This window comes from Caretta caretta, chromosome 5, assembly GCF_965140235.1.
Source record: "Caretta caretta isolate rCarCar2 chromosome 5, rCarCar1.hap1, whole genome shotgun sequence".
NCBI classification, from domain to species: Eukaryota; Metazoa; Chordata; order Testudines; family Cheloniidae; genus Caretta; species Caretta caretta.
Window position 1 is genome coordinate 92,924,832 of NC_134210.1, and position 18,572 is coordinate 92,943,403.

Below are 18,572 nucleotides of genomic sequence, written 5' to 3' on the forward strand. Positions count from 1 at the left end.
AAAGATCTGCTGATATCAAGAGTAGTTACCCTGGGAAATGTGCAGGTCATAGTGGATGGCTTTGCTGCAATGGGATTCCCTAACTGTGGTGGGGCCATAGATGGAACCCATATCCCTATCTTGGCACCGGAGCACCAAGCCGCCGAGTACATAAACCGCAAGGGGTACTTTTCAATAGTGCTGCAAGCTCTGGTGGATCACAAGGGACCTTTCACCAACATCAACGTGGGATGGCCGGGAAAGGTGCATGATGCTCGCATCTTCAGGAACTCTGGTCTGTTTCAAAAGCTGCAGGAAGGGACTTTATTCCCAGACCAGAAAATAACGGTTGGGGATGTTGAAATGCCTATATGTATCCTTGGGGACCCAGCCTACCCCTTAATGCCATGGCTCATGAAGCCGTACACAGGCAGCCTGGACAGTAGTCAGGAGCTGTTCAACTACAGGCTGAGCAAGTGCAGAATGGTGGTAGAATGTGCATTTGGACGTTTAAAGGCGCGCTGGCGCAGTTTACTGACTAGCTTAGACCTCAGCGAAACCAATATTCCCACTGTTATTACTGCTTGCTGTGTGCTCCACAATATCTGTGAGAGTAAGGGGGAGACGTTTATGGCGGGGTGGGAGGTTGAGGCAAATCGCCTGGCTGCTGGTTACGCGCAGCCAGACACCAGGGCGGTTAGAAGAGCACAGGAGGGCGCGGTACGCATCAGAGAAGCTTTGAAAACCAGTTTCATAACTGGCCAGGCTACGGTGTGAAAGTTCTGTTTGTTTCTACTTGATGAAACCCCCCGCCCCTTGGTTCACTCTACTTCCCTGTAAGCTAACCACCCGCCCCTCCTCCCTTCAATCACCGCTTGCAGAGGCAATAAAGTCATTGTTGCTTCACATTCATGCATTCTTTATTCATTCATCACACAAATAGGGGGATGACTACCAAAGTAGCCCAGGTGGGGTGGTGGAGGAGGGAAGGAAAATGCCACACAGCACTTTAAGCACAGCACTTTAAAAGTTTACAACTTTAAAATTTATTGAATGACAGCCTTCTTTTTTTGGGGCAATCCTCTGTGGTGGAGTGGCTGGTTGGCCGGAGGCCCCCCCACCGCGTTCTTGGGCGTCTGGGTGTGGAGGCTATGGAACTTGGGGAGGAGGGCGGTTGGTTACAGAGGGGCTGCAGTGGCAGTCTGTGCTCCAGCTGCCTTTGCTGCAGCTCAACCATACACTGGAGCATACTGGTTTGGTCCTGCAGCAGCTTCAGCATTGAATCCTGCCTCCTCTCATCACGCTGCCGCCACATTTGAGCTTCAGCCGGCCACCTCTCCTCCCGGTCATTTTGTGCTTTCCTGCACTCTGACATTATTTGCCTCCACGCATTCGTCTGTGCTCTGTCAGTGTGGGAGGACAGCATGAGCTCGGAGAACATTTCATCGCGAGTGCGTTTTTTTTTTTCTTTCTAAGCTTCACTAGCCTCTGGGAAGGAGAAGATCCTGTGATCATTGAAACACATGCAGCTGGTGGAGAAAAAAAAAGGGACAGCGGTATTTAAAAAGACACATTTTATAAAACAGTGGCTACACTCTTTCAGGGTAATCCTTGCTGTTAACATTACATACATAGTACATGTGCTTTCGTTACAAGGTCGCATTTTGCCTCCCCCCACCGCGTGACTACCCCCTCAACCTTCCGCCCTCTCTGTGGCTAACAGCAGGGAACATTTCTATTTAGCCACAGGCAAACAGCCCAGCAGGAATGGGCTCCTCTGAGTGTCCCCTGAAGAAAAGCACTCTATTTCAACCAGGTGACCATGAATTATATCTCACTCTCCTGAGGATAACACAGAGAGATAAAGAACGGATGTTGTTTGAATGCCAGCAAACATACACTGCAATGCTTTGTTCTACAATGATTCCCGAGTACGTGTTACTGGCCTGGAGTGGTAAAGTGTCCTACCATGAAGGACGCAATAAGGCTGCCCTCCCCAGAAACCTTTTGCAAAGGCTTTAGGACTACATCTAGGAGAACCGCGAATGCCAGGGCAAAGTAATCCTTTCACATGCTTGCTTTTAAACCATGTATAGTATTTTAAAAGGTACACTCACCAGAGGTCCCTTCTTCGCCTGCTGGGTCCAGGAGGCAGCCTTGGGTGGGTTTGGGGGGTACTGGCTCCAGGTCCAGGGTGAGAAACAGTTCCTGGCTGTCGGGAAAATCGGTTTCTCCGCTTGCTTGCTGTGAGCTACCTACAACCTCATCATCATCATCAACTTCTTCGTCCCCAAAACCTGCTTCCGTATTGCCTCCATCACCATTGAAGGAGTCAAACAACACGGCTGGGGTAGTGGTGGCTGAACCCCCTAAAATGGCATGCAGCTCATCATAGAAGCGGCATGTTTGGGGCTCTGACCCGGAGCAGCCGTTCGCCTCTCTGGTTTTCTGGTAGGCTTGCTTCAGCTCCTTCAGTTTCACGCGGCACTGCTTCGGGTCCCTGTTATGGCCTCTGTCCTTCATGCCCTGGGAGATTTTGACAAAGGTTTTGGCATTTCGAAAACTGGAACGGAGTTCTGATAGCACAGATTCCTCTCCCCAAACAGCGATCAGATCCCGTACCTCCCGTTCGGTCCATGCTGGAGCTCTTTTGCGATTCTGGGACTCCATCATGGTCACCTGTGCTGATGAGCTCTGCATGGTCACCTGCAGCTTGCCACGCTGGCCAAACAGGAAATGAGATTCAAAAGTTCGCGTTTCTTTTCCTGTCTACCTGGCCAGTGCATCTGAGTTGAGAGTGCTGTCCAGAGCGGTCACAATGGAGCACTCTGGGATAGCTCCCGGAGGCCAATATCATCGAATTGTGTCCACAGTACCCCAAATTCGAGCCGGCAAGGTCGATTTAAGCGCTAATCCACTTGTCAGGGGTGGAGTAAGGAAATCGATTTTAAGAGCCCTTTAAGTCGAAATAAAGGGCTTCATTGTGTGGACGGGTGCAGGTTTACATTGATTTAACACTGCTAAATTTGACCTAAAGTCCTAGTGTAGACCAGGGCTTAAATAAGAAGGACAAAGGTGCCACACCCTGGGGATACAGGAGCATCTAAGGGGTGGCCTGAATGGGAGCTCTCCAGTGTCCTGACATTGATTAAACCTGTTCAAAACAAGCCTTCAGTAGGACTTCACTTGGGCATAATATCCAAGCTAGCAGACCTTGATGTAGGACCAGTGTACTAGTTTTCTGACTTCAGTTGTTAATGTAGCTTTTAACTTCTCATTTTCTTTTCAATTGCTGTTTTCTGACAAGTAAATAGTCTTGATGAAATGTAATGTAACACCCTGTACGTGAGCTATAGAAATATTCTTAGGAAAATAACATGTATTTCAGCAAGGGCTGTTTTATACAAACATGTGCATAGCAGACTTTGCAATGTAATACTGCTGTGGTTTTTCAAATTTCTTCAGCCAAATAACTTCATTATCTTGAGTTCCAAATCAGGATTCTGTTGTAGAGTTACTGTTGTTAACACTAAGAATGTCAATTTTGGATTGTTATAGAAATCTGAAATTGATAGAATTATTATTCTAGATGAGAAAATACTGTACTTAAAGAATGCTGTGCAAAGGATGTACTTCTGAGCCCTGACTAATACTATATATCTTGATATTATTTTTTTAAAACGTAGAAACAGGAAGAGCAAAGGAAATGGTTAGATGAAGAACTAGAGAAGGTTCTGCATCAACGTCAAGAATTAGCAGAACTGGAAGAAGACTTAAAGAAAAGAGAAGATATCATAAACAAGAAAGAAGCGTTGTTACAAGAGAAAAGTCATTTGGAAATCAAGAAACTAAGATCTAGCCAGGTGCTCTATATAATACTGTGTAACTATTGTTATAGTACCATTGTTTGAGAGTCCAGATAAAACATATTAGAAAGAGAAGCAGCAGTATGGGTCTCATGTAATCTGATTTCTATCCCTGTAATCTCAAGCAAGCCAATCTGTTTTTCTGTACCTCAGTTTCTCTGACTTTTTAAATTGGGGATAATGTAGAACAAAGATATTTCTTCATCTTCTGTAAAACACTTTTTTAAGTTCTGGAGACAAATTCCTTTATGTAAGTATAAAGTCTTATACTTTGTAAAATTTGGTAGATCTCTTTGCAATTTGAAAACAAAATATATTTTTTGGCTATTGGGCTTTAAAAGCAAAAATGAATAGAAATTTAAACACAGATTTCTTAATAGCAGGTGTCTTTATAACGGGTGATGACTAAATTATGATTTAACTTTCTGTATGTAGAAAGCTGAAGTTGAGTGTTTTATAGTTAGTAGTAAATATTTATATTATGATAGTGCCCAAAGAGCGTTGGGGCCCCATTGTGCTAGGTGCTCTACAAAAATGGAAAAGAGACAGTCCCTACCCTGAAGGGCTTGCAATGTAAACTATGTACAGTTTGGTTAATTATGGGTAGCATTTTTGTATCATTTGTGGATTTGGGTTTTTTTAGGCTTTAAACAAAGATAGCTTGAAATTATCTACCCGCCTGAGTATGCTGGACAAGGAATTGTGTGATAAAAGTGTGCAGCTCCAGACCAGTGCCAGTGAAGAGAAGAGACGGATTGTGGAAGAAGTTCAGGTTCTTCAGAAAGAAAGGGACCAGCTGCTCAGAAGAAGAAATAGTGTGGATGAGAAACTTAAAGATGGTAAAGTGTTATCCCCTGAAGTAAGTAAAAATAGCTATTAGTTACTATTTTATAATATAACACACTAATCATGATCTAAACATGTTTCCAAATATCAGATAACTAGAATTGAGAAATTTGAACAGTTTTTGTTAAAATATTAAAATTTTAAATAAGAAATTCAAAGGAATTAAAGTAAGTACAACAGTAGTGGCCTGGTTTGCTAAATAAGAAAATTTAGGTTTGGAAATCTGTTCCAGCTGGTGTCTTGACAACCCTCCCTTGTTCTTTTGTCTGTGGCATACTGTTTTTCTTCCTTGAACTCCGAGTGCTTCTCCTTTCCAGATAACCATCACAATTCTGTCTTTAAACTGAAATAGGTCTTTCAAACCTGCATGACTTAAATCTTTAGTTAAATCAGTGTAACTTTCTTGTATAGATTAGGCCTTAGAGACAGCTGTCTAATAGCTGCCACTGAAACTGACATCAGTACTGTTCTGGATTGGCCAGCAGGAAACGCTTATGCAACAAGTTCCTTTCCTCTCAAGGGAATTAAAAATACATCACCTTCATGACACAGTGGTCTGGCATCTGTCATGGGAAGCAAGAGACAAAACTGCCTCCAAACTTACGTGTCTTGCTGCAGGACACAGCCAATTAAAATTTCTGAGACACCTAGGCACATTCCGCTGCCTTTCCCACCATCCACACACTAAAAATACAAAACTAATAAAAAGCATTGTTCTGTTTTTTTGTGTTTCATTTTCATTTTCCTTCTCCTGGCATAGCTTCATCTTCACTATGCTAAAAAGATACACATTTGCAGATTGACCCTCGATTTCAGGATCCCAATAAAGTAGCTACTAAGTTCCTTTCTACTTAAAACAGGGAATTAAAAGTAGAAAATTATAGCTCCCATGATTTTCTATGAAGATTATGTATATAATGTACACACAGAGCTATGCATGTTTATAGTGACTACTACTATAAATGTACTTTCTATTAAGAAGATCAAGATCTTTTAAAGTTACTTTTTTATGTGCTGCTTTCTTGGAATACCCACACCTACTAGTTTTCCAAATAACCATATAATTAAAAATTCGTACTGTTTAGAAAAACTTCAGTGGATGATTATCAGTTTTTCGCAGCTGGTTCTTATTATGTTCGGACATTGCTTGAGGTGATTTATCCACTAATAAGGGCTCCACTTGACTTTTCATTGGGTTTTGTGAAAAGGAAACCTCACCTGAAATATTCCCAAATTTCCATTGTGACAATAAGGTGTGTTGCTAAGGATATTCCCAGACTCCAGCACAGTGTGAGGTAGAAATCCTGCTAATCAGCATAATTAACTTAAATTAAAGTGAAGTAAGTCCCACTTACAGGGTATAGACTATCCCGTGAGTCCTCCACTCAGTAATGTATTGTATTTAACCCACCGTGAAAAAGGTCATTTATTTTTTTTAAACATTTTCCTCAATTTGTAGTATGTTATTGCATTTTCTCTCAAACAGTCAGAGTCTATATAATAAAATAAATTAATATATTAACGTTAGGGTATCCTGACTCTTGCGTAGCTTTTTAATTGAAATGGAGAGTGGCACCTCATTTCTGCTTTTATTTGTAGGAAGAACATGCCCTTTTCCAACTGGAAGAAGGGATTGAAGCTTTGGAGGCCGCCATTGACTACAAGAATGAAAATATTCAGAATCGCCAGCACTCACTTAGAGGCTCATCTCAAATCCTTACACAGAGCGAGGCCAATGTAATGGGAAAACTAGTTTCCCTGTCTGCTACTGAGCTTAGAGCTATTCTCTTCAAATACTTCAACAAGGTGTGTTTTGGCTGATGAATAATATTAAACTGAATTTTATTTTTCACTTGTGTCGCAGGTAATAAAATGAAACAGTTCAATCTTAGCCCTCTCCCCGAAAAAAGAAGAAAACTTCATTTTAAAAGTTGTGTTTTCAGTGACGATTGCTGAAGTTAGGCTCTGTCTCCCTGTATTGAGCCAGATACTGTGCAGTGTTTCTCACTTCTGTAAATAGTTTTGAACTTTTACATGTCAGGTTTGTCAAGCTCCTTTCAGATGTTGCCAGCCTACATAGTGTTTACTTTCAGATGTGGAGGTAAGGGTTCCCACCTTTCCCCAGTGTGGTCCTGATCCTTCTAGTAGCAAGGAACTAGATGATTTAGGTATTGCAGCATTGGGGGTTGCAGTGCCTAACTTCTTTTTGGTGCCCTGGCACATAATGGAATTCACAACCACAAGTTAGGCATCCAGGCTCCATATACAGTGCATGGGCAGAGTTAGGTGCCTAGAAAATGGAAATCACAAAAGCATGCACACTGAGTTTGGAACAGACTAAACTAGCCAATGCTAAGGAGAGGGGTGTGGCCTAAACCCAACTCCTGAAAGAGACCATAGGTGCCTATCTCTACTTGGTGTTCACAGTTGTGAGAGAAGTTCAGTGCACCCCTCTGCCTAATGTGGAGTAGGGATTTGAGTCTCCTACCTCCCAGGAGAGTTCCCTAACCACTGGGCTATAGATTATTCTGGGATGGGGCTCTCTCACTCTCCTATTGAAGTTGTTCTACTGTGCATAAATATTTAAATATTCATTGGGCCAGAGAGAGAGAGAAAGATTGACTCTTTAATGACTGTTTTTTCCATTATTTTGTCTGGGATTGATGTCAGAATAACTGGCTGATAGCTATCCTGGTCATCCCATTTGACATTTTGAATATTGGCTCAACGTTAGCACTCTTCCAGTCTTTTAGAATTAACATGGTATTGCAAGATTTATTCAAAAATTAACTTCAGTGGGCCAGAGACCTTCTCAACCAACTCTGTTAAGGCTCTGGGCTGCAAATGATCTGAGTTACTGATTTTAAAATGTTTATCCCTAAATGTTGTCAAACAACCTTCAGTTACTAATGGACTTGAGAATACTTAATCATCCTCATTTGAGATGAGTGCATCCTGCATCTTACAAAATACAGAACAGAAATATTTATTGAACACTTCTCTTTTCTGTATAGTTATTAACAATTTTACTATCTCCATCTAGTAATGAGTCTATATCATTGCTAGGATTTCTTTTGTTTTTAATATAGTTAAAACGCTTTTTATTGTCCTTGGCCCTACCAGCAATGGATTCTTCCCTGATATCTTTAGCCTCGATATCAATTTTCTGCACTTCATAACTCCTAACTTATATCAATTGCTATGCTATGTATTGCCCACTTTTTTCCCATTTGTTATTTACAGCTTTTTATTTCTAATTGTTTCCTTCACTTTTGCCACTGAATCAGGATTTTATTTTAGCCAATATTGTTCTATTAAACTCTCTTGGCCACCTAATAAACTCTTCTTAGAAAATTCCCAATTTTCATTCACTTTTTTCTAAATTTTTCTTCCCAATTAATTTTGCTCATAATTTTCCTCAGCTTTGGGAAATCAGCCCTTTTTTGAGGCTGTTTGTACATATGGAATATAATCAGGTCCCTACGCAACCACCAACTTCCTGTCCAGTAATTCATTCATCTTTATCAGTCATGAGGTCCAAAACAGTTACTTCATGTTGGCAGCAATTCCTTTTATGTTAGAAAATTTATAATATTTAGAAACTCCATGAGGATTTATTACTGGCTGCATGACACCTCCAGCATACATCTCCTAAATTGAAGTTCCCCATAAGAACACAATTTTTCTTTCCATACGTTACAGACAGGTGTCCAAGAAATAACTCATCCTGTTCTCTGGTTGATTTGATTTTGTGGAAAGACACCTGGATACTGCAGCATGTTGGTGTGACACTGCAAATTCTGTGGCAGTTCACTTTTTAATTTAAATGTTTTAAAATGAATTAAATATGACAATTAATGCAGTTATTACATTTAGCACTTGTATTTATTTTGATATTACATTCAATTTATTTTATGCTGGCTCTGTGTTTTCAGTTTACAGTATACTGCAGATTTTTTTATTGACAACATATAACTGCATCACAAGTTTTCATGAAACAAGCTGGAGGTTTTGGCAGCTTAGTAGGTGACAACTGGGGCTTTTGCTACCTGCGGTGTGGGAGGCAGTTTGAGATTACGAGATAAGTACATTAGCTAGATATTTTTGTTAAGATTAATAGCAGTGAAATGCCAAATCACGTTGACATTTAAATTGTTGTTTTTAAGTTTCAGAGTGAACAATCCATTGAACTGGACAGACAGGTCACACCTCACAGAGCTATTGTTAGAGGCATTTACAAAATGAGGAAGACAACACAACATTAATTTACACTTGGTTCATATTGTTAAGGTTCTTCATAACCATATGGGCTAGACACATAATTTAAAAAAAAAAGTGCAATTCTGCAGCAATTTTTCATGGTTGTGGAATCCACCAGGAACAGGGGGGACCCTTCTCTATAGTAAGCCTTTCATAGTCTTGCTGTGGATGTGCAGTCCACTCTAGACCATTCTTTTTCCAGTCAATGTGTGTGTGGCTTATAAAGGGTTATTCCCCATGGGTTAATGAATATTATATGCATTAAGCTACTACTTTCCAGTAAGTACAATAAAAAGGTTTTATTAAAAAAAAAAAGTACATTCCTTCAAGATTTTCTCCCCTTTTACTCAAAAAGGGAATTATTTGTTTATTAGGTTGTTAGCCTACGTGAGGCAGAACGTAAATTACAGCTGCAGACTGAAGAGCTAGAAATGAGAGTCATAGAACAGGAAAACATAATACGCGAACTGGAATCGGCACTCGAACACCTCACGCTACAGTGTGACAGGCGACTGACCCTCCAGCAGAAAGAACATGAACAAAAGATACAGTTAATATTGCATCATTTCAAAGGTATTTGCTTCTTAGGGTCTCTATTGGCAAACACTATTTATTCACTATAAAAAAAAATACTGCTTTTCAGTTGCAACTTCATACACGTGTAACCACAACATACAGTTGTATTATTAATTTTCCACACCCCTGAGCAACGGAATTATACTGACCTAACTCCTGGTGCAGACAGTGCTATGTTAACAGAAGGGCTTCTCCAGTCAACATAGCTACCGCCGCTCAGGGAGGTGGAGTACCTATGCTGACGGGAAAAGCTCTCCCATCAGCGTAGGCAGTGTCTTCACTAAGTGCTACAGCCGCACTGGTGTACCTGCGCCATTGTACCACTGTAAATGTAGACAAGCCCTAATTCTATTGCATGATACAGTGCTGGGGCACAGACACAATATAAGTTCTGGTATGAAAGGAAAACTCCGTTTTTAAAGTTTTTACACTAAACACAGGAAATGGAATGACCTTTTTAAAAACTGGAACTTGTTGATGTAAATGAGAATTAAAGACCATATTTTTCATGTGTTACTTTCACAATTACTCCCTAAAAAGTTAGTGGTCAAAAGTAGGTGCTGATTTTTGGGTACACAGCTTGAGACACCTTGGTTTTTCTTTTTTTTGTCTTGCCAGACATATCACATATCAACAATTCTTGATTTCAGTTACATTTGTAAATAGTCAAGTCCCAGGTGTCTCCTGTTGGACATCCATAATCAGTGGTCACTTGTGCAGAACTACTTGTGTGAGTAAAGTGAGCAGATCGTGGGGCAAAATCTTCAAACTGTGGAGATGGGCTTTGAGTCCAATCTTTTAAGATGCTAAGTGTTTCCTCGCTGGGTACCTTCAACTCCCAGAAGACACCTGAATTCTCCCATTTTCTGGTGCTGTGCAGGGGAATCCTGTTAAGAAGTAAATTATAACTTTTACAATGCTAATTCTAAACTTTTGGGAGGAAACCAGCAGTGGGCTGTAGGATGTAGTCTGTAATTTCGTATTCTGCATTATTATTTGCATCTGTAAAAATGAAATAAACTTTTTGAAGCTAAAATTAATGTTGTCATCTTAGAACAAGATGGTGAAAGTATTGCAGAAACCCTTAAACTGTATGAAGCTAAAGTCGAACAATTGGAAAAAGACTTGTTCTTCTATAAGAAAACCAGCAGAGAACTAAAGAAGAAACTGAAGGAGCTGGTGGGAGAGTCATTTTATCAGCTGGTGGCACCAACTAAATGTATGTGTTTTGTAGTCACAATAGAAACAATATACAACTTTTAATTGTAACATTTCAAAAATAGTTAATGCAGAGAGTCTCAAGCTTTGAACTTTTTACATTTGAGCAGACTTGAGCAAAGCAGTTTTTCCTCAGTTTAATTTTTAATAGTGATATCTGTCCAGGATGATTTATTGCTTCCGTTGCTTTCAAGTGAAAGCAGTCATTTGTTTCTAGTCTCAACAGTCTGCAATATGTTGTACCTTTAAAATTGCATCGGATTATTATCTTGCTTTTCTGGATTCTAACATTTCAGTATTCACTGTCTCAAATAGAGTTAAAAACAAAGGATTTTTATTAACTGAAAGCTTTCAAATGGTACTGTAGTTGACCCCACTGTAAGATGTCATTGTAAACTTTGAGGTACAGCAGTCCCTTTTTTAGATATGTGGTAGCATGGGATGCATACCACTGACTCTGAGGCAAGCACTGTAGCTGCTTCAAGTATTATGCTACACAGACATTACTTACCTCTTGGTGGGTTCTCATTGAATACTCAGAGACTTCTAGTAAGTAAAAAAGGAATCTTTACTAGGTCTAGTAGAAAGGATGTAGATACTCTAGGTATCGTGAATTAGACAAATACAATAAAAAGATAAACACATTAGTTCCTAACTCGGCTCTAGAGTACAGCCTAGGAGAGGGGGAACCAAAGGCAACTGTACAGTGGAGGAGCTTCTCAGGCCTATTACCTAGAGTGCTCTTTCTAGTCCATCCTACCATTAGAGGGCAATTAAGTGTTGGCCTGTGTATCCCACTGACCAGTGTTCAGTCCTGTAGCATGCCTAGTTGGGGACCCTCTTCATGTTGTCTTTTTGTAATCCTGTTTAAATGGTTGCTGGCCTCATGTCTTCTGGTTACAGGCTACTCCCCCTGACCATCCCTTCAGAGAACCAGATCACTGATTCTGGCCTGCTGCTCACTGATCCTCTGTTTCTCCCTGAGCTCGATCAGTTCTGCTTCCAAAATGTCACCTTTTCTGGGCCATTCTGGGTAACCTAGTGCCTCCTTTTGGCTGTATGCTGATCTGGGTCCCTGTCTCCCCACTCATCCCTGAAATCCTTTCCCTCCAGCTCATTTGAGGTGGTGTAATGAGCCAACAAGTTCATTACACTACAGAACATAAACCACAAACTCTAGTACTACAGGGGATCTGATTCTAATTGAATGTGGGAAAGACTACAATAGAGATTTTTAATTGTCAGGTAAGCACATTTTTTAGGACAAGTGAATTTCTCCAAAAACTAGTCCTGGTCATTTAATCAAAGAAAAATGTGTGAGCTCTGGAACAATCTAATTTTCCCAAATACATTTTTGATGGGAATGATACAAAATCCAATAGTGGTTCAGTTTTCTTATAATATTACCATTAAACATCTCACCTTGCCTTTCGTTTATTCTTGGATTTGTTGTTGTATGTGTTCATACAAGAGAATAAAATCTATTTTTTCTGCTGATTTAAATTTATTAGCCAGATTTTCAAAAAAGTCTAAAAAATGAACATGCACATTAAAATTGAACTTACAGAATTGTGCATTTGATTGCATAACTACAGGAGTAATTTTAGGTGCTGCTTTTGAAAGCTTGACCCATTATGCATCAGCCCATTAGGTCAGGTGCACTTACAAGTTAAAATAGTGAAGAGATAGGTATAAATGCCCAGACCCAGGGGTTCTGAAACTGTGGGTCGGGACCCCAAGGCTGGTGTCAGCCCTGGGCCACAGCAAGTCTGAAGCCCAAGCCCCACCACCGAGGGCTAAGGTTACATGCCCCCCAGCCAGGTCAGAAGCCTTTGGGCTTCAGCTTTGCCCCCCACCCCTGGGGCAGTGGAGCTCGGGCAGGCTCGGTCTTTGGTTCCCCCTCCTGGGGTCGTGTAGTAATTTTTGTCGTCAGAAGGGGGTCACGATGCAATGAAGTTTGAGAATTGCTGGCCTAGGTTGATGGAAGTAACAGCTAGTTACCTTCTGTCATTATACATGAGATGTTTGTTTAGCAGACTGAAAAAAATGCCACCAATGTCTCTCTTGCCAACAAAAGTTGGTCCAACAAAAGATATTACCGTACCCACCTTGTCTCTCTGATATCCTGGGACTGACACAGCTACAACTACACTGTATACACCACTGTTGAATCATTATTATTGGGGACAGCTTTCACATTTAATCTTGTTAATGCCCTAAGACTGTATTTCCTAGTTAATGTTCTGTAAAACAATGTTTCCTTGACTGGGAGGATTCTCATATGAATTGTATCCTAACATTTGCTTCCCGGAAAACTTCCTTTTAGATAATGATGCTGCTAACAGGATACTCAGCCAAGAAGCAGGAGTTTCTTCAGAAAAATTCAAATTGACATCCAAACCTGAAAGTAACAAACTATCAGGAAAATTAAGAGAAACAGACAGCCCAGCAAGTGGTTTAAAGTGGTGGCAGAATTCATACAGGCTTGAAGAAGATGTTTCAGAGCTAGTACACAATAGAGGGTGTTTATCAAGTAGTACGGAAGACCAACCAGGACCAGATGAAGTACACCCTTCAAAATCTCATCCTCAACTATTTTCTCATCCTCAGACAAAAGAGATCATAACACAGCTTCAAGGAGTAACTCCAGTAAAACTGTCTCGCCGAGAATTACGGCATATTCCTGCGTCCCAACTATCACTGAGGCGCTCCAGCCTTGGAGTTGGTGTCAATTCTGTTGCTGCAGATTCCATTGAAATGTCCAGAAAATCTAATGACTTCAAGATATAGTTATTCTTTGACACATTTTTAGCAGCACATGCTACTGGAATCACTGTATTACATTTCCTTTATTCATGTACTAGTAAACTAGCAGCCACATTGTTCTGTAACTGTTGATATTCAGAACACCAGAGATCATATATGTCTCTTGCGCTTATGCAGTTTCAAAGAATCTGAGACACTGTCTTATTGGCATGACCACAAACAGGCACATGATTAAAAAGCTTTTTATTCCTGAGAGAAAAAAAAAATCTTTATACTCCTTGGTTTTTCAAATCACTCTAAAAGTTCTGGTGCATTTTTCAAAAGTTAACATTAGTGAAGATTGAAGACTATTGAAGTGTACAAGAATATTCTGAGACTAAGGTAATTTCACTTTCATGGTTTAAAAACACATCAAGGTCCCTGGTAATTTGCAAAATACATAGTTTAAAAGCTTGGCTGCTGGACCTAGTAATTGTCAGTGACTGAATTCCCATCACTCATACTACATATCTTACGTAGCATATGTTTGATATCAGGATCTAAAACTAAGTTCGTTCCTTGAAAGGCACATATGTAAATATTTCAAATAATTTTTAATTTTTCCTCAGTATTTAATTACTTACTCTTATGTAAGAGTTATATTGCATGAGCCAAACATGCCTTAAAAACTGTTAAGTCTTTTTCTTTACATGTTTATATAAACTTTTTTAAGCTGTGTGCGAAACAAGTATTATGCCTTATTTGTGAAATTGATGCAATTACTTATTTCACTTTACTTTTTGTGGTTTTTGTTTGTGGGTTCGTTCGTTCTTTCTTTCTTTCGACGTATCTAGATTTGAAGTGTGATGTTTGTGTACTATTGAAATGGTAAATATGGGACCAAAAATTCAGCATTTTAAGGTAATCCAGCAGTACAGTGTTATTAGTAATACAGTATTACTAATACTACAGTATTACTACAGTACTACTACAGTATTAGTAATACATTGTTATTAGTAATAACGGTTCACAACCTTTAATTTAGAAGGAAATGTGAATCATTCTTTTAAAATCCAAATGTACTTCAGAGCAGACAGTACACAGATCCATTGGTTAACAACTAGTTTGTTTAGTTCTGAATAATAAGTTAAATAGTGTTTTGTAAGAGAGCAGTTATCATTCACAAGAAGCTAGTTAGCTGAGCTGACTTGAAGGAAGAGGCCAAGATTTCTGAATTTGAGTGCTATAGGTTAGGCACCTACATTCATATTTAGGCTCCTAAGTAAAAGTGACCTGATTTTCAAAGGTGATTAGTACCTCTGAGCTCAGCAGTTTTGAAAACCAGGCCATTTTTATGTAGAGACATAACTTTAAGCACCCATATTTGAAAACTTTGTCCTGAATTATTTGCTGCACTTAGCAGCAGCAAATCCTTCCAGTCTGAACTGAGATTATTTGCTGATATACTTGGATTGAAGCCTCCAGTACAGAGCCACTGAGAGAAAGAGAATTTCATTTTCCCATGCTTCAGGCCATCAAAGGCCTGTCTACAGAGCAAATTTTACCATGTCAGGAGATCATGTTGTAACATGATAGTGCTCTGACTGTCTTATAACACAATTGTTGGTCTTTTCTGTATAGATTGCACAAAACTGTATTATAACCATATTGATGAACCATTTTGCAGCCCTGTAAAGGCCTATATAATTGTATCCTTGAAAACTGGACTTATTACTTATTGTTCTGTAGAATTGTGATATAAGGGAGTTGGAGGTTTCTGGTTTTTTTTTAAACTGGTTGGTGGTTTTGGTTAGGAGTTTTTACTGTGCTGTAAGTCTAAATAATTGAGGCTTTGTCATGTTAAATTTTATATAAATGTATTTAATATTCATATCTTAATACAGGTATGCTAAAGCAATACATGGAAATACAGTAAATGTATTAAAAAGCTTAATTTCAGTTTTCTACATCACCATACCAGCTGTATGAAACACAACTGTTAAAGACCTATACTGAGCCTTTATCATATACCTCAAACTATCTTGTCTGTTAGCCTGCATTTAAATAGATCTGGGTTGATTTTGCTTTGTATTTTACACATAAAAAACCAACCAAAAATGTGTCCATATGGGCTCAAAAAACAGACTAAAATGTAGGATAGAATGATTCACTACTAAGTGTCACTGGATGCTCTGTGAATTTCTGTAGGATTGGGTGGGATTATTTACTTATCCAAGCATAATGGGCATTTACTTAAATGTCTTTAAAACCTGCTGCAAATTTTAAAAGATGTTTTACCTACTTTATATCAGATTTGGTTCCATGGCACATTGGTGTATATATTTGCACACATTGCATGGTGTATATATTTCCCCATATAGTAGAAATTGCATTTGTCCCTCTTACATTTAGATGTATTGAATGGAAGATTTAGAACCACTCAGTAGAGATATGGAAGAATTATGAGCTTTGAATGGGTTCTGGCAGTCTAGATATGAAAACAGAATAAAGACAGCCTGAGGGAAGGGTAGCAGTGATACAGGGAGGAAAAAACAAATATGCTAAATGAATGATTAAATTCTGATTAGTATAAATATTTGAGTGAAAATAGAGCTGGGGTGAACAAAACATTCTTAACTTTTCCTCTCCCACTATATGAGAGAGAGTCCTGGTTTTTATTGGTAAATATAAGTGGGACTACAAGACTTTAAGTCCCACAAAGAAGCCATTTATTGGTTGTCTTCATGTTATTCACTAATTGGCATTTATGGCCTGTGTTTCACTAATGTGCAGCCTGGGAGTAAAAAGAATGTAAGGCGTTAATTTACAGTGATCTACCTGGCCACCATTCTTCTGACAATTGCTTCAGCTGTTATATGTCAATGCTGAAACTTAACTGCAAAAAAGAGAAAGCCCTTTAAAAACTGTTTGGCTGCTTGGGTAGCATTGTACATTTGAAGTTAAGTTAACCTGATTTCCAATCCAAATTCTATATTTATTACAATATCTAAACACAATAGTGGGTGCTGGAGGTCTATTGCTTTTTCCATTATAGACCCTCTTTTTTAGGAGTACAGACAAGGGGTGGGCAAACTTTTTGGCCCAAGGGCCACATCGAGGAATAGAAATTGTATGGTGGGTCATGAGCGCTCACAAAATTGGGGTTGGAGTGCGGGACGGGGTGCAGCTCTGGGGTGGGGCTTGGGATGAGGAGTTTGGGGTGTAGGAGGGTGCTCTGGGCTGGGACTGAGGGGTTTGGAGGGTGGGAGGGGGATCAGGGCTGGTGCAGGGGTGCAGGAAGGGGTGCAGGTTCCAGCTGGGGGTGCAGGCTGGAGATGAGAGCTTTGGGGTACAGGAAGGTGCTCCGGGCTGGGATCGAGGGGTTTGGAGAGAGGGAGGGCAACCAGGGCTGGGGAAGGGGATTGCGGCATGGGGAGAGGCTCAGGGGTGCAGGTTCCAAGCAGTGCTTACCTCAAATGGCTCCTGGAAGCAGTGGCATATCCCTTCTGTGGCTCCTATGCAGAGGCACAGCCAGGCGACTCTGCACACTGCCCCATCCACAGGCACCGCCCCTGCAGCTCCCATTGGTGCACTGAAGGGAGCCATTGGAGTGCATAGGAGCCAGAGCAGGGCCGGGCTGTGGCTTCCAGGAGCCACGTGGTGCGGCCCCCGACCCAGTGCCTCAGACGGAGCGGGGCCGAGGCGCATGGTGCAGCCCAGACCCAGCGCCGTGGCCAGAGCACTGGAGCAGGGCAAGCCACGTGGTGTGGCCCCTGACCCAGTGCCGAGGCCGGAGTGGGGCCAAGCCGCGTGGTGTAGCTCATGGGCCGCATCCGGCCCATCGGCTGTAGTCTGCCCACTCCTGGTGTAGACCATAGTGAAATTCATCTCATGCATATGTTCTGCACCAGGCTCTGTGCACCCACTTAAACAATATATTAATGGTTAAAGCCCAGTCCCATAAACCAGTGGGAGTTTTGCTGCTGTCTATAATAGGACAAGGATTTGGTTTTAGGAACTTAAGGTGAGATTTAAGAGGCACATAAGACTTCATATACATCTCTGCATTACAATGAGTTTCACCCTGCACAAATCATTTTTAGTCATATTGGGATGACATTTGGTATACAAATTCTGCACAAAGGCAATTTTATTAGGTGGAAAATGGCTTAAATCGGTTCTTATTTGATGAGGATTATTCTGTACTGGTTTCAGAGTAAGTTTGATATTCTTATTTTCAGACTCTCAGCACTAAACTTCTGAATTTAATAAATAAATGGTTAGGCACTTCTTTGTGGTGCCTTTTTTCCTCGTTTTAACTTAAAAGACAAGTTATTAAATCTAGAAATGTGAATACGTTCAGGCTTTCCAGACCTTTCAAGATTTATAAATCCTTCATTGCCATGTTAAAGATTAACATAGAATCTCTAATTCAGGATGGAACCCTAAAGAAAATCTCCCACTGAGAACAGCTAAGGAACACAGCTAGCTCTACATGAATAATATTAACCTTCGTCTATATTATAAAAACTCAGGATTGTTGGCACGTGTAGCACACCTCTCGACTACAAACAAGTACTTGCAACAAAGCCCAATTGTTGCCAAACCATTACAACTGCACTTACTCCTAGCAAGGCTCACCACTGCATTGGGTCACCCTGTACTAATCCAGGCCTAATATAGACTGAAAATACTAGTACTGCAGCTACAATGTTACAATTAGTCCTCTCAGCAAAGTCCCATAGTGCTTTTATACTACCTTAGTTCCTACTCTATGCAACGTGCAGTTTCCTGTACTCCTTTGTTTTGAGCTGGCGACGCTTCTGTAATCTTATGCTTGTGAATTTTCTGTTTTATAAGGTTTATACAAAATTGATGCATGCAAGGTATTTTTTGTTTCAGAACATATTTTGATGCATTACCAATGCCATTTAACTTTTCTAAATACAACAAAAAATGGTAATAGCTGGTTTGCATTTAAAAAAAAAAATAGAAGTACTTCACCTATCCAAGTGAATTGTTAACACAAACCTTTAGGTTTGGGGAACTGTGCTAGGATCTATGGGACAGGTACCTCTCATG

General features: G+C 40.2%; 1 protein-coding gene across 5 annotated transcripts in view; it reads left to right on the forward strand.

The window, feature by feature from the left end:
* KIF27 (kinesin family member 27) overlaps nucleotides 1-15,449 on the forward strand; it is a 46,735-nt gene extending 31,286 nt beyond the window's left edge. For all 5 annotated transcript variants that reach the window (XM_048850846.2, XM_048850843.2, XM_048850845.2 and 2 more), the window contains 6 exons: nucleotides 3,666-3,842; nucleotides 4,489-4,704; nucleotides 6,291-6,497; nucleotides 9,326-9,524; nucleotides 10,582-10,746; nucleotides 13,072-15,449. In XM_048850846.2, coding sequence (XP_048706803.2) covers nucleotides 3,666-3,842; nucleotides 4,489-4,704; nucleotides 6,291-6,497; nucleotides 9,326-9,524; nucleotides 10,582-10,746; nucleotides 13,072-13,535 — 1,428 coding nt within the window. In that variant the 3' untranslated portion in view covers nucleotides 13,536-15,449. The remainder of the gene's footprint in view (nucleotides 1-3,665; nucleotides 3,843-4,488; nucleotides 4,705-6,290; nucleotides 6,498-9,325; nucleotides 9,525-10,581; nucleotides 10,747-13,071) is intronic.
* Nucleotides 15,450-18,572: the final 3,123 nt, after the last annotated feature.